At 41.0% G+C, this 22,212-nt stretch overlaps 1 protein-coding gene across 1 annotated transcript in view; it reads left to right on the top strand.

The window, feature by feature from the left end:
• Positions 1–1,729: 1,729 nt before the first annotated feature.
• SLC5A8 (solute carrier family 5 member 8) overlaps positions 1,730–22,212 on the top strand; it is a gene marked incomplete at its 5' end in the record, with an annotated part of 43,915 nt that continues 23,432 nt past the window's right edge. Inside the window, 6 exons of the mRNA XM_080661102.1 lie at positions 1,730–2,080; positions 7,217–7,282; positions 9,670–9,721; positions 13,855–13,922; positions 14,930–15,084; positions 19,139–19,279. Of these exons, the coding sequence (XP_080517228.1) occupies positions 1,730–2,080; positions 7,217–7,282; positions 9,670–9,721; positions 13,855–13,922; positions 14,930–15,084; positions 19,139–19,279 (833 nt within the window). The remainder of the gene's footprint in view (positions 2,081–7,216; positions 7,283–9,669; positions 9,722–13,854; positions 13,923–14,929; positions 15,085–19,138; positions 19,280–22,212) is intronic.

The raw sequence follows: 22,212 nt of genomic DNA, 5'->3' as shown, positions 1-22,212 counted from the left end.
GAGAGGAAGGGAGAGGGTAGAGAGCTAGAAACATTGATGAGAGAGAAACATCGATCAGCTGCCTCCTGCACACGCCCCATCGGGGATGTGCCCGCAACCAAGGTACATGCCCTTGACTGGAATCGAACCTGGGACCCTTCAGTCCGCAGTCCAGCGCTCTATCCACTGAGCCAAACTGGTCAGGGCAAACGACATCCTTATTTAAATAACTGCATTACTTGGATTTAACTTCCATTTCCTTGTGAACAATTGTCATTATTCAAATAATGCCAGGTTACAAAAAAAAAAAAAAGCTTTAGTCTTCTCCTGGGCTGGGCTAAATACATTCCGAGCATTGTTTACCAAGACCAACTGGTAAATTATACACATGTATGAAAATGAACAAGGATGGCCTGAAATAGACCTATCTATTATGCCTGGGCACATTTGGTTGGACAGTTTATTTTAGAAGAAAAAACTAGAGAATCTCATTGCTTTACAAGTGTGACTCATGAGTGTTGTTACTAATATTGCAAGGCAAGCCACTTAGAATATATCCTCAGTACTGATACTGGAAATGGTCATGTCTTCTATGTGCTTTCAAGTACCTTCATTTAAGTTTATGTATTTGTGCCTATGTACGTGACCAAGAGAACAAACTCTGAAATCAGATCTGGATTAAACATCTTAATCACCATTTCCTCGGGCAAGTGATTTAATCTTTCTTTTTTTGTGTGTGTGGTTTAAAAAAAAAATTATCTTTATTGTTGAAAGTATTACAGATATCCCCCTCACCCCCACTGATTCCCTCTACCTGGCTTCAGCCCTCTCTCCAGGCTTCCCAGCACTATTGTCTGTCCATGGGCTATGCATATATGCATATAAGGTCATTGGTATCTTTCTAAACCAGTTTCCTCATTTGAAAAATGGAGATGATCCCTATCCCTAGTTGATGTATAAGGTGTCAAGCATGTTGTATGTCACATGGTAAGGATTATTAAATAGTAGGTAGTATTAATGTTACAGCAACTATTATTTCTATGGAGACTGTTGGGCGTCAAAAATATTTTTTGAATGAAAAAGCAGGCCACCAGCAGCACAGACTTCCTCCACTCCTTTAGAATCGCTTACCTGCCTCAGGACGGGCACATCTCAGCTCAGTGCCCATTAATTTCTAAATAAGGCAATCTGAAAACTCCAGGCATATGTTCTCATAAGGACCCGGACTTTTGAACTGGAAAGCTAAAAGTAAAGGCGTGACCACTGCCCTTCGACCCACACTCCCGCATCAGTGGCCTGCTCATTTAAATGGTGCGTCTCATTGCAAGCAGCTGATAAAATTTGTGCTGAGCGCTCCCAGCGCGTTCGTCAGACGTGGCTGGAGGCTCCAGTTCCGGGGCGCCAGGGAGATCCGGGCCACCCCGGCCGGCCGGGCACCTGGCCAGTACTTAGCTGGGCTTGGGGTGGTTGGGGTGGGGGGTCTCCGAAGTCCCAAATCGAGGGCTCCATTGGCTGTGGTGGGTGCAGAGGTTGCTGCCAGCGCGTATCCCCCTGTCCACCTCGCGAGTAGGACTGTCGGAGACAGACACCTGGAGGACGCCTCCAATCCCCGCAGGGCGCCACGCCCGCCACGCCCGCCGCGCGGAGAAATAAGAAGTGCGCGCCAGTCCGCCCAGGGAAAGCAGCTGCTCCGGCTGTGCTCCTTGGAGTCGCCAGTTTGCGCGCAGGTGCACCCGGCGACCGTACGGCCATGGACCCGTCGCGGGGTATCGGCACCTTCGTGGTGTGGGACTACGTGGTGTTCGCTGGGATGCTGCTCATCTCGGCCGCCATCGGCATCTATTACGCCTTCGCGGGGGACAAACAGCAGACCTCCAAGGACTTTCTGATGGGCGGTCGCCGAATGAGCGCCGTGCCGGTGGCGCTGTCCCTTACCGCCAGCTTCATGTCCGCGGTCACTGTCCTGGGCACCCCCACCGAGGTCTACCGTTTTGGGGCCATATTCAGCCTCTTTGGCATCACCTACCTCCTTGTGGTGGTCATCAGCGCGGAGGTCTTCCTTCCGGTGTTCTATAAACTGGGAATTACCAGCACCTACGAGGTAAAGGGTCAAAGGGTGGGCTGGGGAGGGCAGAGGGGAGGACCCATCAGGCTCCTGAAGGGATTTTCAGGGCGCAGACTCACCACCAAGTTGATACCTCTCCCCATCTCTCCCCGTGCAGGTCCATCTCCTCCCCAGGCCTCCCCTTTAGGGAAGAGGGAAAAAAAACAAAACATCTTGGGACTTTAAAGATCTCAGTTAAAAAGAGAGGCTTCCAAAGTAAATGGAGTGGTTGGGACTAGTGCTCGCTAAGGCCCTTTCTGCGAAGTCTATGATTCTGAGTCAAGAAGAAAGATTTTAAAACTTTTTATCTTGAGGGAGGGTAGGTCTTACCAGTCTCAGCTCCTCCTCCTTGAAGTGAATCCCCTTGTTCCAGGTTCTCAGGCACCAATCACTTTCCCAGGATAGCTGGGGAGACATCCCCCCTCCACACACGTTTTCCAGAGAGGCAGGTGCTCCAGTGGTTAAGGGGCTGTATCTCTCATCTCAGTACCTGCGTTTGAGATCAGATTCCACCACTTACTAGCTAGGTAACCTTGGGTGACTTATTTAACCTTTTGTGCCTGTTCATTTCAAAATGAAAATAATAACACCACCTATCTCACTCAGTCGTTGGGAGGATTAAATGAGATGATGCAATTAAAATAGTACCAATTAAAATAGTATCTGCTACAGGGTAAGTGCTGAATAGATATTCGCTATCAGTGTTGGCATGGTGGTGGTAGAGGTGATTATCTTGGGATCGCTAGGAAGTTGTGAGGGTCTTAAACAGTTCTACCTTCTCTCACTACGGAAAGGTGCTTAAGGAAAACCATCTTTCCTATTGCGCAGGTCCACTGGTTATAGTTTTTCTCAAGTTGTCTGCAGGAAAGGGCTTTGCAAAGATGGTGAGTGTTTGGTTTAAAGAGCTGTTGAATGGGAGTGTTGGGGGAGGATAAAAGCTCAGGGCACGGGTGGGGCCCAGTTCAGTGCCCTCAGCGGTCTCCTTCAAACAGGCACTAACCCACGAGCCACATACACAAACCTGCAGAAGTTTCCTCTCTAATAGGCCATTATCCGGAGAGATCAGAGCCTCATTCTCAGCAGCTGCCTCTGTCCTAGAGCTTTGCTGCAATCCAGAGTCACTGAAAGGTGGTTTCCTAGTAAGGCTGGTTCAACTGGTGCTGTGGACAGGGCCCCAATGGCACAATAAGTGATGGTGACAAACATCGTGGGTTCTGGTGATGTCATCCAGGGAAAGGCACACCAAGGACAGCATTGCCTTCCTCTCTGGTCATTGTGTTGGGGAGCCCTCATTCATCACCCTGGAAGTGGGCAGGATGCAATTTCTGTTTTGCTCAAAGGTAACAAATTGGCTGCTCCAGGCCAAATTCAGTTTTCAGTCATGGTTTTTTTGTTTTGTTTTGTTTTGTTTTTTTACTTTTATGGTGTTTTGGAAAAAAAGAATTTAGCATTTAATGATAGTGGAAGTCAAATAAAATTCCAGATTCTGGCTTCTTTTGAAAACCCAAAAGACTGGTGATACCGAGTGCATATCCCCTGTGGCCACAGGGACTCCAATTTACAGCCATTGCTATCAGTCCTTACTTCTTTTATATATATATATTATTGATTTCAGAGAGGAAGAGAGAAGGAGAGAGAGAAACATCAATGATGAGAGAGAATCATTGATCAGCTGCATCCTGCATGCCCCCTATTGGGGATAGAGCCCACAACCCAGGCATGTGCCCTTGACCAGAATCTAACCTGGGACCCTTCAGTCCGCAGGCTGATGTTCTTTTTACTGAGCCGAATCAGCTAGGTGTCACTCCTTATTTCTATATGGAGGTCTCATTGTTGCATTTGCATGGTCACTTTCTTATGCTAGATAATTCTTTATCTGCGTTTATGTCTTTATCAAAAATGCAAAAGGGAAAATGTGCAGGGGTGAAGGGAGTTATTGTTTCAAGGGAGCTGTGAGAGAATGTATTTCTTAGTGGACATGGGGAATGTTCCAACATATTAATATAGGAACACCTGGCCAATGCCACTCACCTCGTGTATGTTACCTGATGGGACCTGCTCTGATCTGTAGTTAACCAACATGCAGAAAGGGTTTGAAGAATCTGGCAAGAGGACTTCAATTTTCACAGGTGAATGCTGCTCTCATAACCACTGACCCGTGCCTCTGCAGGGCATGCGTTAACTCAACCAGAAACACATTTCCCACACATTTCCTGAGCGCTGGAGGCTCAGTTAGGAGGGTTCCGGCTAAAACAAGCAAGAAAACCAATGTTTACTGAATATTCTAGGCACTGGCTGCCTGTTTTACATACATTATCAAACTCGGTCCTCAAAATAATCCTTATAAGGGAGGTACAATGAGAAGACCCACTTTGCAAAGAGGCTCAGAATAAATTAAGCTACATAAGAGAGCGTGAAGCAAAGCAGACACTTGCCTAGAGGCTGTGCAGTGGGGCATATTGGCCGCTTCTAAAGGCTCTGGTGAGTCTTCTGAAGGAATATTTTGTTTTATGGTGAGTGACGAAGCCACCATACAGAATAAGAAGTCCAGCATTGAGTGATACTGGCATTCTCACTCAAGTATGAAATTTCTCCCTGTTTACAGTTTGTTAGCTAAAATTGGCTGTTCAGAAGCATCTTTGACATCTGTTTATCACTGCCTTCAAAGTATAGTCCAGACAGGAGTTTAGCAACTTCCAGAATCACAGATAAGAGTAAAATGCAGGAATGCAATTTCACTCATCACTCCTTCAGTATTTTTCTGTGTGTTTGAACTGAATTGTCCAGACCCTTAAAAATTATTCAGTAGAAGTTTTGTTGTCCCTAAATTATTCAATATTCTGAGGACTATGACAGATCTTGATTGTCTATAGGCACCTACTATTTTTCTCTAGTTTTGTCTGGAAATCCTAAGCTCTTCTCTGAACCTACTTTTCAGTGACTTGAGCTTCTGGAAGGTCTCCAGGTATTTCTTTAGCAGCCTGGTAACCACTGATAGCTGAGATAATGGTAGACTTCTTGGTTCTGTCTTGAGTTGGTCTTGTGTGAGGTTAAATCCTTAGGTTTTCCTGGATCCAGCAACCTCAGGAAACGGGGGGAATAACTTAGTTGAACCAAGTTATTTGGTTCAACTCACTATGTACATTCTTCATCACATTTTCCTGTTCTGTTTTCTTTAATTTCCAGCAATTTAGATGCATATACCCAGAAAAGGCAAATACTTCTCTGTCTGTTCATGTACATTCATTTTAAATAGTTTTACTAAAAATATTCTGAAGAGATAACACTGCCCTGTTTCCAAGCTTACTTGATAGGTCTTCTAAAAAAGTCTTCCAAATTACCCTTGGATGATTTTGACATGTAAGTCACTGAGATTCAAATTTTCAAGGCCTATGGATTTGAATACCAACTTCATGTCTTTCTTCTGAATGAACAGTTTACAACATTTCCCCATCCATTTATATCATTTAACTAGAGGCCCGGTGCATGACATTCATGCACGGGGGGAGGAGGTCCCCTCAGCCTGGCCTGCGCCCTCTCGCAATCTGGGACCCCTCTGGGGATGTCCGCTGAGGGGTCCTTAGCACTGCTGCGGAGGCGGGAGAGGCTCCTGCCACCACTGCTGAGCTCGCCATCCATGAGCCCAGCTTCTGGCTGAGCGGCGCTCCCCCTGTGGGAGCACACTGACCACCAGGGGGCAGCTCCTGCATTGAGCATCTGCCACCTGGTGGTCAGTGCGCGTCATAGTGACCAGTTTTCTGCCGATTTGCATATTAGCCTTTTATTATATAGGAAAGTCTCCAAAACCTTGCACAGCAAGAGAGGAAAGAATTATTTATAAGATCTCATTTTCAAGAGGAAGGAACGTGAGATTTGAGTGACTGCACCAAGCTTGTGGAGTCAGGAGTAAGGTTGGGACAAGGGCTAGAACTCTTCCCCTAATGTGCTACACTATATGCATAACTTTTATCCATTAATTATTTTTGGAGGTCCTACTATGTGCCAATGCCATCACTCACTCTATAGGAGTCTTCGACAGTGGTCAGTTTGTTTATTTGTCTATTTGGAATAATGTAGGAGTTACATGCACAGCTTTTGGCATCAAATGGTCTTAGATTTGTACTGTGGCTCTGACAATTATTAAGTTGCAACATTGGGGCTCTCTCTGAGCCCATTTCCTCATGCATTTATACTTAATACCTACTGATGTAGTTGTTGCGAGGACAGTATACAAAGCTAATACTTTATAAATGTTAGCTGTGATTATGAAGCAAAAATATCCTTTCCCCCTGTTTATTACCTAATATTAGTTTTTTCTTTCCTCTTTTTTTCTGCTTTATGAAAAGACTATTGTCAGTCTTAAAATTCACTCTACATGTGGTAATAATATTTAAGTGAAAGAATGTCTTAGACTCCAGCTTCATTCCAGCTGTGAAATTCTAGGATTCTAACTCTATAATACATCTATAGTAATAAAAGCAGAATATGCTAATTAGACCGGACATCCTTCTGGACGACCTTCCAGAAGAAGCCAGGGCTGAGAGGGAAGCCTGGGTCCCAGGTGCCAGAGGGAAGCTGGTGCTGGCAGCCTGGGGAAGGAAGGCCTACTCTTGCATGAACTTTGTGCATCTGGCCTCTAGTTCTAATATATAATATAGGAGGTGAGAAGACTATATTATGAGATTTAACAAGTGAGCAGACTATATTATGAGATTTAACAGATGGAAGAATGGCAAGGTTGTTGGCTCTGAACAGAAATTGACTTGGGCTAATTTAGGTTAAAAAATTATTGGAAACCCAGCTGGCATGGCTCAGTGGTTGAGTGTCGACCTATGAACCAGGAGGTTACAGTTCGATTCCCGGTCGGGGCATGCAGGAGGCAGCTGATTCCATGATTCTCTCTCATCATTGATGTTCCTATCTCTCTCTCCCTTCCTTTCTGAAATCAATAAAAAATATATTTTTAAAAATATTGGAAGAATATAGAGGGTTTGGCTATAAAAGAGCAGCATAAGGGAGTTTTCTGGGGGTGAGGGAACTGTTCTGTATGAGTTTTTTACTTCTTAAGCTGCTGATTTAAAAAAAGTGTCCAGAAGTTTCACGTATTAACCATTTTTTCTTTTTTGGAAACAGTATTTAGAACTTCGATTTAACAAATATGTTCGTCTCTGTGGAACAATCGTCTACATTATTCAAACAGTAAGTAACAGTCCTTTAATTTTTACCTTTTGTCATCTAAAATGTTTTTAATCAAGGTATTAGGGCCACACTTTTTTGGTGAACACATGAAAGATAAAAAAGAGATGTTGAAAATAGAAGGAAACAAACAGCATCAACCTAAGATCAGTGTTTTAACAAATGAACAGTGAACAGTGTTTAACAAATGACTTTTTTCTGGGAAAACAGAATGATGTAAGTGAATGTTAAATATTATATTGATTAAACAACAGTTACATTGTTTTAGAAAAATAGGCTTTTCCCCTTTTCTCCTTCCCACCCAAGTGACAGTAAGGGCATTACTGAGATGACAAAGACTTTTGAAAGAGCTGTAGTAGCTGAGAACGGGAATTGTAACACTGGGAAAACAAGTTGTATGTTTCATAGTACTTTTGCAACAACATGTTTTCATGATGTAGGAAGACATTAGGAAATATCTTTGAAAGCATACTTAAAAAATGAATGTGTTCTCCCTTTTAAAAATGGAACCTTAAGACCCAACTGAAGCAATCACTGAGGGTGAAACAATAGAGCCATACACTCTGGAGGTGTTTTTATTTTTTAAAAAAAATTTTTTAAATATGTATTTTATTGATTTTTTACAGAGAGGAAGGGAGAGGGATAGAGAGTTAGAAACATCGATGAGAGAGAAACATCGATCAGCTGCCTCCTGCACACCTTCTACTGGGGATGTGCCCGCAACTAAGATACATGCCCTTGACCGGAATCGAACCCGGGACCTTTCAGTCCGCAGGCCGACGCTCTATCCACTGAGCCAAACCAGCCAGGCTGGAGGTGTTTTTAAAGCCAAGCACACAATCCAGTAATTCAGGAGTATGCAAGTATAGATTCACTGATAGATGTAATGGGAAGCAAAGATTTGCCAAGCAGTCAGTGCCAGAGAATGCTTCCCGCCCCCCATCCTGGCTGCTGGAGGCTTGTTGTGATCATTGTCACATGATTTATATCTCTCTTCTCTTGGCAGCTAAGTGCTTTAGGGATGGGCTTGATAATGGAAGTCTAGGAAGAAGTTTTCATCCTCATCTTTATTTATAATATCATCTTTCCAATCAAAAACTACCTGAGCATTTGCTGTAGCCCGGCAGAGTGCCTTTGTAAATTATTTGGCTAGACTCCATTTTATATCTTTGTGAATCACATTATGTCAGTCCTTAACACTTGCAGTATAAAAGGAAGGGGCCCTTTGGGGTCTAGTAGACATTCTGACACAGAGCTGAGACCAGTAGCTTGTATTTACTAACAGTTCAGACCCTCTTTGGATTATTGTTAGAAATATCAACAGAAATGAAAAGTGGGGACTAGTGTTAAGAAGGTGGCCTGTGGTAACATTTTCAAATCCTCAACCTTGATAGCATAATGACTGGAAAGCTAGTTCATTCTTACAAAAAGAGGGGAGCTTTAGCATCTCCCATATGAAGGACTGACTTCTAATACTACATAATGTAATTCTTTTCATAATATATTTGTATAGAGTGATCATAGAATTAGTTTCTATATGATATATTTGAAAGATCAAATGCAATGAAGATGATATTTTGAGAAAAAAGACCTTATTTATCTTATTCAGTATTGTGCCCAGATTAATAAATATTTATTACATGTATGAATGAACAAAATGAATAATATAAAAACAAGTTGAAATGCAGTTTTGGTTGACTTTCAGTAGTTTATAGGGCAGATTTACACTTTTGTTTAATTAATGGACATGCAAACTTTTACAAACCAGTTTCCAAAATTTTCACTGTTTTCCTAATTAAATATGCAGTGATTAACAATTGTTTGAAGGCATAAGAATTAGGGACCATCCACTTTTAAATTTCCATTACTTCTTTTTAATTATTTTAGATCTAGGAAAATTGATTTCTAGCTTGAGTTGATGGATCACTATCTACACTAAGTAACACATGAAGAGTCCCTATTTTTTTTAATTATGTTTTTATTGATTTTGAGAGAGAAAGAGAAACATCAGTGTGACAGAGAAACATGAGTCAGTTGCCTCCTGCATGCACCCCTACTGGGTATCTGGCCCACAACCTGGGCATGTGCCCTAACCGGAAATCAAACCAGCAACCTTTCCGTGATCAGGATGATGCTCGACCAACTGAGCCACACCAGCCAGGGTGAGATTCCCTATTTTTATACAAAATTGGTCATAAGAGATTTTTGTAACTTATGATAATACCACGAATAGAAAAGGAGAATCAACCTTACTTAAACAATATTTTTAAGTTATAAACAAATTTTATTAAGTGTATTGAAACTGCTGTTTCAATTCATAATTGAATTTGTAGAAAAATATTGATATTTTGTAATTCATATAATTTATTTGGTCTTCTTTTCCTCCCCAGGTTCTGTATACTGGGATTGTTATTTATGCCCCTGCCCTGGCGTTGAATCAAGGTACATTTTAGAGTTACCAATTATGTCAATTTGTGGGTTCATTTTTAGTAGACCTTATTCTCTGGGAGATGGGGAGATGGAGGAATGCTTCCAGTAACCTGCATCAGCTTGAGTTAGGAAAGGTGGGCTCAGTGTCTACACTAGCAGTTTCTTTGGGTTCCTGGATCCATATCTCCAAAAGGTCTGCACATTAGGACAGAATTCACTGGGCAAGTGAATCTCTGGGAAGTGCCAAACAACCATTTTCCATCCCTTCAGAATGAGCGCCTCCTATAGTCCAAGTAGTGAATGACTGCACTTCAAGAGGCTTTTTTTTTTTTTTTTTTCCTGTGTAATTTGGCTCAGTTACATTGTAAAATCTGGAAGGGAGAGAAGCTTTTCTTCTCACTTCTAATGTGGTCCAAAATGCAAAAGAAAAAAATCTGTGTGCTTTGCAATACCTGACTGCTCCTAGTGCCCAAAGGACAGATGGCTATAGGGTCCTTATAAACAAATGTGTGAAGGTTGTACTGATCAATAAATTACTATAGCAGTGAAATTGGGATAGTTTATTGAGGCCTACGTTCATGTTAGATTCTCAAAAGGCTTCAGGGAAACTCCACATTCTTTGAATTCTTATCAAATGGATTCTGTGACGGGAAGAATGTGGTACAATAAAATGAAAAAAAAAAAACCACACCCACAAAACACCTTGCTAACTCCGCACTAATTTTTAAAAATTTCATGATAGATAGATAGTAGTTATCACCCAAGTTTATAAAGTACAACAGTATCGTTACAAAGAAGAATTCCATTACATAATGTGCTCTTGACTTCTGAATGTGGGGCATGTTCCGTGTCAATAGTACCAACATAATAAATGAATCACTTCATATGTAAAAAACTGAGCTATAAACTTCGTAAGTTACGTATTGGCTTTAAGTGTTAGGAAGATGTTGGCATTAGGGTTTAAATTGCAGTTCTAGGAAAAAGAGAGCAGTACTTTCAATATGTAAAGAAACCAAGGACTCTGTTCTTACCAGTTTATTAACCAACTCCCTTGGAATAAATGAGAACCTGAGGGACTGTATTTTGACCACTTGAATATCAATTGTGTATTTCACAGTGACCAAGACAGTGGATATATTACTTATTGTGTAACAGGTGCTCAATAGAAACTTATTTAACTGAATGGGAACTGAACATTTTCTAGGTTAAGTCTTTTCCTTTTTCATGGAAAACTTTGAGCATCTACTAGAATAGAGAGGATAGTATATTGAACCCTAATGTACCCTTATCTCTACAGTAATAGTTCTTAATTCTTGGTTTAATTCTCTCCCTGTTTCTTTCACTAGATTAGTTTGCTGTAAATCTGAGATAATTTATCATTTTTTATTAATTCAATGTCTTTTAAAAATAAATACATTCCTTTTCCCCCCACTGAGTTTAATTGACATGTAACATGATGTTAAATTCAGGTATACAACATAATGATTCAATATTTGTGATTTTGCTAAATGATCACCACAATAAGTCTAGTTAACATTCACCATCATATGTGGTTATGAAATTTTTTTTCTTCTGATGAGAGTTTTTAAGATCTTCTCCCTTAGCAACTTTCAAATATGCAATACAGTACTATCTACACGAATAAAGAGAAAGATCCAAATTGACTGTACCTTCGTGACGCCCACCAGCCAATCAGGAGCGAGTACACAAATTAACCCAACAAAGATGGTGGGTTAATTTGCATACGCAGGTGCCGAGTGGCCAGGCAGGCGTTCCACACTGCCCCAGCCGCTCCGGGCCTCTGGGCAGCGTGGGAAGGTGGAAAGGCGGCTCCAGGCCAGAGTGTAGGCGGTGCCGGCAGCCAGGAGGAGGAAGGCCCACTCTTGCATGAATCTTCGTGCATCGGGCCTCTTGTTAACTATATTCACCATGCTGTACATTACTTTCCCATGACTTATGTATTTTATAACTGGACTCTTGTACCAGGATGTGTTTTTATTTTTATTTTTTAGGATGTGTTTTTAAAATGTTGTTATACCATCATTATATTTAAAACATTAACATTAAGACCTCATTTTTGTCCAGCAGGGGCCTCCTTAAGTTATCTCTTGAATTTTTTTGACATGATTTCCAGTAGTGTTTAATAGCTACCTGGAATGGCAAGATGTTTCAGTCTTACCTTGTACTAGTAAATTTCCTGGTCCTGTCTATTTATTCTGGGTCTTTTCAGTGGATAGAACTGGGGGATATATGGTAAAGAAAACTTAAATTAAGAGTTTATACTAGCCCAGCCAGTGTCGCTCAGTGATTGAGTGTCAACCCATGAACCAGGAGATCAGGGTTCAATTCCCAGTCAGGGTACATGCCCGGGGTTGCAGACTTGATCCCCAGTAGGGGGCATGCAGAAGGCAGCCCATCAGTGATTCATCATTGATATTTATATCCCTCTCTACCTCTCCTTTCCTCTCTCTGAAATCAATAAAAACATATTAATACTTCCACTTTTTCAAGTTCAAATTTGGGTATTTGCCTAACTAATTTGATTTTATATTTTGTCTCTTATTTTATGCTGAAACTCTTGCATATGTAGGATAAACCCCATTTGGTCATGGTGTATAATTCTTTTTACACTTTTATCATTCAATCTGCTAAAGTTTTGTTGAGGACTTTTGGAAGGCAGCTATGCTCACCACTATACCACCAACACCATTGAGGACTTTCGCATCTGTGTTTATGAGAGATATTGGTCTGTAGTTTTCTTGTAATGTCTTTGTCTGTTTTTGGTATTAGGTTAATGCTGGTCTCATAGAGTGAGTTAGGAATTATTTCCTCTGCTTCTGTCCTCTGAAGAGAGTTGGTATAATTTTTTCCTTAAATGCTTGCTAAGATTCATCAGTAAACCTATCTAGGCTGGAGCCTTCTGATTTGGAAGATTATGAATTCAGTTTGCTTAATAGATATAGTCTACTCAGATCACCTGTTTCTTCTTGTGTGAATTGTGGCAAATTATGTCTTTCAAGGAACTGGTTCATTATCAAATTTGTGGCCATGGAGTCATCTGTCTATCCTATCTAATGAAGAGGGAACATGCTAACTGACTGTCATACCCTCACAAAGATGGTGGCTCCCACAGCCAATAAGAAGGGAATATGCTAATTGACTGCCATGCCCTTAAAGATGGCGGCACCCACAGCCACAAGATGGTGGCACCCAGTCCCCTCAGCCCTGCCAGGGCAGCAGGCGTGCGGCATGGCTGGGCCCACCCCCAGGCGGTTCTGGTCACTCCTGCACCTGCCTCCGGAGTTCCCCAGTCCCCTCAGCCCCCCAGCCACCCAGGGCCAGCCCAAGGCGCAGGAAAGCCTCAGATGTTGGCGGCCCAGCCAGCCCAGGGCTGGCTCAAGGTGCAGGCAAGCTTCGGATGGTGGCTGCCCAGCCGCCCAGGGCCGCCAGAGGCTCAGGTAACCAGGGCGGGCTGAGGCTTGCGCTGTCGGCAGTGGCAGCAGCAGAGTTGTGATAAAGACATCGCCTTCCCCTGATTGCCAGGTCACCTCCCGCCCCTGAGGGCTCCCAGACTGTGAGAAGGGGCAGGCCGGGCTGAGAGACGCCCCCCCGCCCCCTCCAGTGCATGAATTTTCATGCACTGGGCCTCTAGTTTTATATAATATAATATGCCCCTCTACTACTTAGGTAAATGGTAGAAACTTATATAGACTTTTCTTTACCCTAGTCCCATTTTAGTAACATGGACAACTTTCTTTCAAGGGCTGGTAGGATAGTGTGTTTATTTGAACCATGGTGACAAGTACCATACCTAGGACTCCATTCAGTCCAAATAACTACCTCATAGTATTAAGCCATTTCTTAGCTTAATTACAGTGCAAATGTGTCTTAATGTATTTAATTTAGCTAATTTTGGATCTGTGTATGGTGTCTGAGGGTAGAAACCAGGTCTATTTAACTTATCAGGTAGAATTTTAAACTCCAATTGTTTTGGTACATCTTACAAGACTTGGACTTAGTTATAGGCAAGTGGGAAAGAGGTAGGTACCAAATAAATGATATGGCTTTCCCCTGATTTTTTTTTTGAAAAGTACTTTTATTATACATGGTTCATAGTTATACATGCATTTTCTTTTCTTCGACAGTCACAGGATTTGATCTGTGGGGCGCAGTGGTGGCTACAGGGGTGGTCTGCACATTCTACTGCACGCTGGTATGTCAAGAACATTGTTTCTCCTTTCACTCTACACACTTGCTTTGCAAAATCGAAAATTCCAATAGCTGTGTGCTGCAATCAGGGCTGTTCACACCTACTCTTCTACCTCCCACAGTATAACTTTTTTTGGTAGGGAATATTCATTCTGGGGTAAAATTTGATCCTTTGTGGAACATTCATCATAACTGAAAATGTTTGCTTTCATCTGAACCATGCAATGGTCCCTAATCTTATCTCCTAATTCAACCTTACTGTTGCCAAGTTATTATAGCTGTGTTTATATTATTCCTCAGCTCAGAAACCTGAGATAACTTTCCATTTCCTTTAGTGATAGTCAAAATATTGACGAACCAGTATGGCAAGGGCACTGATACTCCCATGGATGCTGGTCCTTAGAGTGGTGCAAGTCTTATGGGCTCTGCAGTGGGTTAGACTTTAATTCTTTAATTGCTGGATCTTTTAGGAGATAGGGCCTCCTCCTAAAAGGAGGGGCTGTTTCAGCCAAGGCCAAAGGGAATGAGGGGGGATACTCAGGAAGTGTGTGGCAGTGTCTAATACAAAACAGTTTTAGTGTTTCAACAATTGGTATGACCTTCTGTGTGCATACTGTTTGACTATCAGCCCTGCCTATAAGATAAAAATCTATGATATTGCTGTTGCAATTTGATTCTGAATTTTCTTCCCAACAATCTATCCATACCACTCCACTTTACTCCAAAATACGTATATGTCTACATTCAACATACCACATACTTTGACCTATCTATGCTTTCACCCATGCTGTTTTCTCTGCTGGGAAAAACTTCTATCTTTGCTCTCATATGTTTGAAAGTTTGGCTTAAATATCTCCTGCTCTTGAAGGCTCTTCCAACCTGTCTCTCTGGGGTGCACTTCTTGGCTAATATCCATGTATTCAGTACGCTTTTATAGCATAATGCATAAGCATACAGGTGCTTAATAATGTCTGATAGAAACATTAATCCTAATACACTTTCCCCTTAAAGGGTGGTCTTAAGGCAGTTGTCTGGACGGATGTGTTTCAAGTCGGGATCATGCTGGCGGGATTTGTTTCTGTGATTATACAAGCTTCAGTGATTCAAGGGGGAATCGGCACTATTATAAATGATGCCCGTAATGGTGGAAGATTAAACTTCTGGAAGTAAGTTGCTATTTACTTCTTGACTAATTGAATATTCCTTTCATTTTTGTTTTTCTGTGAAAATAATATCTTTATTGAAATAATAACCTTACATTAGAAAACAAACAAACCACTAAGGATGTGGCACAGAAATTGAAGCTGGCAAGTAAATGTGTAAGGAGTGTTCACCAGGTATCTAAGGGGTTAAATCAGTCAGATGGTACTTGGTTACATGGTACTTAGGATGGCGCTTCCTCCTGAGAAGGGATTGATTGCTGCCCTAGCCAGTTTGGCTCAGTGGATAGAGCAGTGGCCTGCGGAGTGAAGGGTCCGGGGTTTGATTCAGGTCAAGGGTACATGCCCAAGGGTTGCAGGCTTGATCCCCAGTAGTGGGCATGCAGGAGGCAGCTGATCAATGATTCTCATCATTGATGTTTCTCTCTCTCACTTCCTCTTTGAAATCAATTAAAAAATATATTTTTTTAGAAAAGAGTATATGCTTCCAGATAATAAAGTCTGGATGAGTTCGAAGGGTGGGGTAGGGTGATGAGGGAAGAGATAGCAGATAGATAAGGAAAGGAAACCTCTTAAGAGAAAAACATTAAAAGGCAGTGATTTCATTTTGATAGTTCTTGGTTTCAAGCAGCCTGGAGAATCTATTTTCTGATATTTATATTGCCCTGGCATTATGTAGTATGTTGTTATGATGACATTTATTATTATTATTATTATTATTATTATTATTATTATTATACTAGATGCCTGGTGCATGAAAATTCATGCGGGGGGGGGGGGGGGGGCCAAGTCCCCTCAGCCCAGTCTGCACCCTCTCCAATCCAGGACCCCTTGGGGGATGTCCAACTGCTGGTTCAGGCCTAAAGCGGCAGTCGGACATCCCTCTCACAATCCTGGACCGCTGCCTCCTAATCATTCACCTGCCTGCCTGCCTGCCCACCCCTTACCGCCCCCCTGCTGGCCTGGTCACCCCTAACTGCCACCCCCCTGCTGGCCTAGTTGCCCCTCACTGCCCCCCCGCCAGCCTAATTGCCCCCAACTGCACCCCTCTCTGCCAGCCTGGTCACCCCCAACTGCCAGCCTGGTTTCCCCTAACTGCCCCCCCCTGCTGGCCTGGTAGCCCCCAACACCCCCCCTGCTAGCCTGGTCGCCCCCAAATTCCATCCCTGCCAGCCTGGTTGCCCCTCATGGCCTCCCCAGTTGCCTGGTTGCCCCACACAGCCTGCTGTTCAGTGGTTTGGTCATCCCTCACTAACCCCTCTGCTGGCCTGGTTGCCCCACGCAGCCTCCTTGTTCAGTTGTTTGGTCGTTCCTCATCCCCCTGCCACCCTGGTTGTATGTAGCCATCTTGTGAGGGCATGAGGGTTAATTTGCATATTACCTCTTTCTTATATAGGATTATATCATATACATAGTATATATGTATAAATATATAATCTGCATTATATACTATTATATATTATTTCAAGAGCATTGACTAGAAAAGTTATGGCTGATGCCTCAAGTGTCAGCATAACACTTGATAGAACATGTGTTCAACAGCTGTTCAGTTTTCCTAAAGAAGGACTAATAAAGAAACTAGATATTTCACCACAAATATTTCATACAATTTAAAAGAATATTTAAGACACCTTCCCTTTTGGGTCATCAGTGTCATTCTTGTGCATCGTGTTCAATGTGGAGAGGGGCTCATTTTACATGGGTTTATTTTCTCTTTACGTAGCTCTATTTTGAGACAGGCAAACTAAAATTATTTCAAGAGGAAAATAATTGTTTTGCTCTTGGTTGGCTCTCTTCTGGCTTTCTGAAAATAGGCACTAATGCTTGAGAAGAGCTTTTTCATAAATTGAACAGGGTCATTGTGTTAACTTGCAGGAATGTATTAGAGAGAATCAATTTCAACTGTTTTCAATATTTCATTTTCCTTTTACCCCAAGATTCAGATTCCAAGAGAGTCTCTAATTGACCCAGTTTGGCCATGATGTCATCACTCAGATAGGGCGGAGCAGGACGTTTAAAAAAAAATATTTTTTTTTTATTGATTTCAGAGAGGAAGGGGGAGGGAGAGAGATAGAAACATCAATGATGAGAGAATCATTGATCTGCTGCCTCCTGTATGCCCCCTACTGGGATTGAGCCCACAACTTGGGCATGTGCCCTGACCAGGAATCAAACTGTGACCTCCTGGTTCATAGGTTGACCCTCAACCACTGAGCCACACTGGCTGGGCAGAGCAGGACATTTTGACTGACAGCCATTTAAAATATTTAATGGAGAAATAGTCATTTCTCCAGAGCAAACCTGGTTTGCTGTTGCCAGGAGAGGGAGGAATGGATACCAAGAAGCAGCAACCACTCAGGGACATTGATTACTCCTACGTCTGTTCCTAGTAGTCTAGGTCGAGGGGAGAGGGTATGGAACCAATCATTTTTCTGCAAAATAAATGTCACTTTATAAAAAGGATAAACATATTGCCACATTCAAATAACTTATACATCAGTAACAGATTTTATTATTTTTTATTTTTTTATTTTTTTAAACTTTTTTTTTATTAAGGTATTATATGTGTACATATCTTACCATTGCCCCCCCCACCCCACTCCCATACATGCCTCACCCCCCAATGTTTTGCATCCGTTGGTTACTCTTATATACATGCATATAAGTCCTTCAGTTGATCTCTTATTTCCCCCACCTCTCCCTAACCTTACTGCTGTAATTTGACAGTCTGTTTGATGCTTTACTGCCTCTGTATCTATCTTTTTGTTCATCAGTTTAGTAACAGATTTTAAAAAGTAAAAGATTAGATGTTTTTATGACCTTTACTTTGCAGGCTGCCAAACAATTAAATAATAGTGAAAACCTTTATTGAATATCCCTTGCTATTCAATTATGTTTTAAAAATATTGTGGGTGATATATCTGCTCTGGTTGAGAAAAAAAGAGAAGGATTTTGTCATAGTATTTTCTGTACAGTCTGTAGTTGGCACATGTATAGCCTGAAATCTCCAGCCTGGGTTTTCTAAAGGTTGTATTGCTTCAAATAGCTCATTGAATCCTTTTGGCTTTTGTCTTCCATTAGCTAATATAATAGCTACTTTCTCTATGAGACAGAGAGACAACACCCTTGAAACTACTTGACTTTGATATTAAAGGTTAAAATATGGAATAGAGGCTCTCATCTGCCCATAGGAATGCCAGAATATGCACAAAATTGCAAAGTTTTACTCAATGATCTCAAATATAAGATTTGAAAAAAAAATTTCAGAATTTTACAATGTTCAGGAAATTTTTATGAAAGCTAATTTTGCAGAAAATTTTCCAGCTTGTATTGTGTATCAGAGATTAACAGAATCATTCCTCCCAGGATGATACATTAAGAAGCGTTTAAAGATGTATTAAGTGTGGAAGTTTTGCTTTCTTTGTAACAACATTTGGTACAAGTCACAAAATGACTTTCAACTGTTAATATTTAGCTTGTGCACACAGCATTTTAAGAAAGCACAATTATAATGGCATAGTAATTTTAGGACATGAAAACCTTTAAACTATTAATTGACTGAATTCTTAAGTATGAATATAAATTGGAACCATGACTATACATGTACTAGGAGAAGAATTAGACACACAAGATGTATCAATTTTGTGTTTATTTCAGTACATTACCTATTGCTGTGATGTATTTAGGACCTTTCACTTTCTCATTTTTTTTTTTTTTAGCTTCATGCTCTTCTCTGATTACAGCATGGCTTGTTTAAATTATTTTCTGTGGCCACGAGAGAAAATTTACATAAATGCTTAGAATGATTAGAATATTAATGTTCCCCCAATCCCATCCAGAATTCCCAAACCTCTGACTATATCAATTTTATTTCATTGAACTGAAATTAGGAATATTTCTGCCTTTTATAATTAATAATGTGTACATATGTATGTATATTTATGTAGGTTTACATTGCTTGCTTCCAAAAATAATCTGGGGGAAAGAAGGGTTCCTGTAGGGTGTGTTGTTTTTTTTTTTGCTAATAGTTCAGATTTGTTTTCTGTTTGTTTTCATTTAGTTTTAATCCTAATCCTTTGCAAAGACACACATTCTGGACAATTGTTTTAGGAGGGACCTTCACGTGGACCAGCCTGTATGGTGTCAACCAATCCCAAGTGCAGAGATATATTTCCTGTAAAAGCAGATTCCAGGCAAAACTGTAAGTCTAACTATAGTATTTTTATCATAATTAACCATTAATTGTCTTTATAGAAACTCTTTCATAAGTTAAGCTTACATTTGCTCAAGTTTGTTTTTGGTATCATAAAATTCCAACAGGTAAACGATGTACTTACTTATGAAAGGATGAAGTAGAGCAAAGTGGTACTGTATGTTTTAAATAAGATATTTAAACATATTTATATTAATTATTAAAACAAATCTTATCAATAGTTATATATTATTCATGTTTGTATAAGGAATTGTGGGGGAAATTGTAAATACATGGCTCTTGTCATGAAGAATCTTAGCAGCAAATTAGGAAAATATGCTCAAGTATGTAAAAAGTGAAATAACACTAGAGAGGTATAACCGTTCCATGAAACACTGTAACAATAGAGGGAATGTTCCAGAGCATTATATTGCCAGATGTGCTGGTGTGTTTTATTTTCATACACAGTCATGGGTTTATTATCCTGCTCTAGGACTTGCTACTTGAGTGATCCTGGGCAAGTTACTTAGTCTCTCAGAACTTCAGTTTCTAAACTTGTAAAATGAACATAAGTCATATTATACATCTCATGGAGGGTATTGTAGAATACTGTGTTCAACACACAGATGGTAGGGGTCTAGTAAATATGAATTCCTTTTTCCACCTCAAATCATGGGATGTGAATCCTGGGTGAGAGATTCCTGTCAACCAGCAGATCCTGAAGAATGACCACATGTGGCAGGTAGAGAAGAGTGAGAGAGCACTTCAGGTAGGCAGAGTCATTTGGACAAAGCACAGAGGTCAGAAGGACCACATGGTCAGAGAACTCTCAAGCCCATCTTGGCTAGAGCCAAGAGTCTGAACAGTGACTGGTTCTTCCCAGGAGGCCTCAGGTAAGCTTGTGACCACCACTCCTCATGCTGATGAATAGGCTGACTCAGCCCACAGGCATTTAGGGGCTTCAGAACTCTAAATAGAGTGATTAAGAGTAACAGGGTGATTGGAGTAGGAGATGGAGTGGCAATTCTATTTCTGTTCAAAGGAGAACATGAAAATATTGTGATGTCCCATGTCAGAACTCAATATATGGAGAGTAAATTGGTTTAGACATTACCTGTCTTTGGATAATCCCACAATAAAAAATCGATGTGAATATGAGTACAATAACTGGATAGGCAATCCCCCAAAAGTGAGCTTAAAAGTTGTGGTATTATAAGGAACTTTGAAGGCATCTAATGTAGATAGCCAGCAAGCCACCAGAGTGGAAATGTGTGTTAGAACTGATGCCTTTCCCAAAGTAATTGTGTGCATCCTCTTCTGTTGTGTTGGGAACACAAAGCTCAAAAAGCCCACTTTTATAACTAAAAGAACAGTATTAGAGCTTTCTTAAAAAGAAACAATTTCCTTCTGAATAGCCCAATGGGTCTCCTTAACAAGGCAGACTCCCAGGGCTCAGGGGAACCATTTTCTCTGGCTTTCCAACACTGGTTCTATGGGAAGAATGAATCCCAGCCCAAGAGTCAGACTTACTGACCCTGTTTGACTGGGGACAACAACAGATGTTGGTAACTGATTTATTTGAATACCATTAAAATAAATAAAACGATATGGTAAAGTATTAAACTCACATATAAGCAAGGGAGGTGTTTGAACAGGAAAGTGTCTGGGTATGTTTTCTATGATTCGGAGATGAGATATAGTTACTGATCCTATTTTTAGACAAGAACAAAACACAGTGAATTTAGTGAATCAAGGGAAAAGGCTAGCAGTCTGTTGTTTGGCACCTGCCGGGCACCTGTCGCCTGGCGGTTCTCCCAGAAGCAGACTCTGATATGGAGGTTAGCATGCCAGCCTCTATCAGGGAAGTGAAGGAAGGGAAGAAAACAGTATTGGCCAGAGGGAGAAGTTGGACTGTGATACAGCCTCAACAGAGACCTCCAGGGAGCTCTAAAGCTCTAATGATCCTCCAGGCTTGTCCCAGTTGAGGGTGAGGAGACTGGGCCTTTAAATCTCTGAATCCATTGGTCATTAGACACTCCATGACTGTGGGGGTAATACCCGTCTTTGCCCTTGGGCAGCTTATCACAGTGTCTACTATAGCACCACTTGGGAGAAATGTAGGCACCTTAGTGAGAGAAATTCACTCTTCAACTGATTATTAAGGCATAGCATTCAATGGCATCAATACTAATAATATCAACAACTACCATTTAGCAAGTGTTTATTACTTGCCAAGCTCTCTGCCATATGATATATATTATTTCATTTAGTCTTACAACTCTGTGAGGTCAACATTGTTATCTCTAGGTGAAAATGAAGAAACTGAGAATCAGAAAGGCTAAATCATTTTCCCAGAGTTACGTATAGTTGGTAGAGATGGGATTTATGTTCAGGTCTGGCTCCAGCACTGTTCTATAAACCTTTGCACTCCCCTAAGGTGCACACTGTGCATTATAATGCTGAACATTGTTTGGGAAGATACTGTCCATGGAATATAGACTTGCCTTTCATACTTAATGGATCGTATGACAAACCACAGTTAAACAGGTTTGATGAGTTGCTATGTAGATGCGAAGTATATTTAGTAGTTGATAATTGTATCACTTTTAAAAGGAAAATGAGTAATTGTTGCTGATCTGGTGACTATTAAAATCTTCATGACAAGGAACCCTGAAGTAGTATAATTAGATACCATTATAAAGCTAATAATGCCCTTGGAACTCCAACCAGGAGAATGCATTCATTCAATGGGAAAACGTCACCTAAGTATTTCCAAGCACATTGTTGATCAATGCCATTCGTAGAAGGTTGGGCCAGGATAAGATAGGTAGCATTTTTTGATAAAAGATAATGTACATTTATTGAATATAATCATGGAAGTTTCTTCTGTCTATGTAACAACTTTCCTCTTCTTTGGGATGGCAATCACAGCTGTCATGTAC

The sequence above is a fragment of the Plecotus auritus genome (assembly GCF_963455305.1).
Source record: "Plecotus auritus genome assembly, chromosome: 3".
In the NCBI taxonomy this organism is placed as follows: Eukaryota; Metazoa; Chordata; class Mammalia; order Chiroptera; family Vespertilionidae; genus Plecotus; species Plecotus auritus.
Note: the sequence above shows the minus strand (reverse complement) of the source record. Positions and strands in the feature narration are given on the sequence as shown.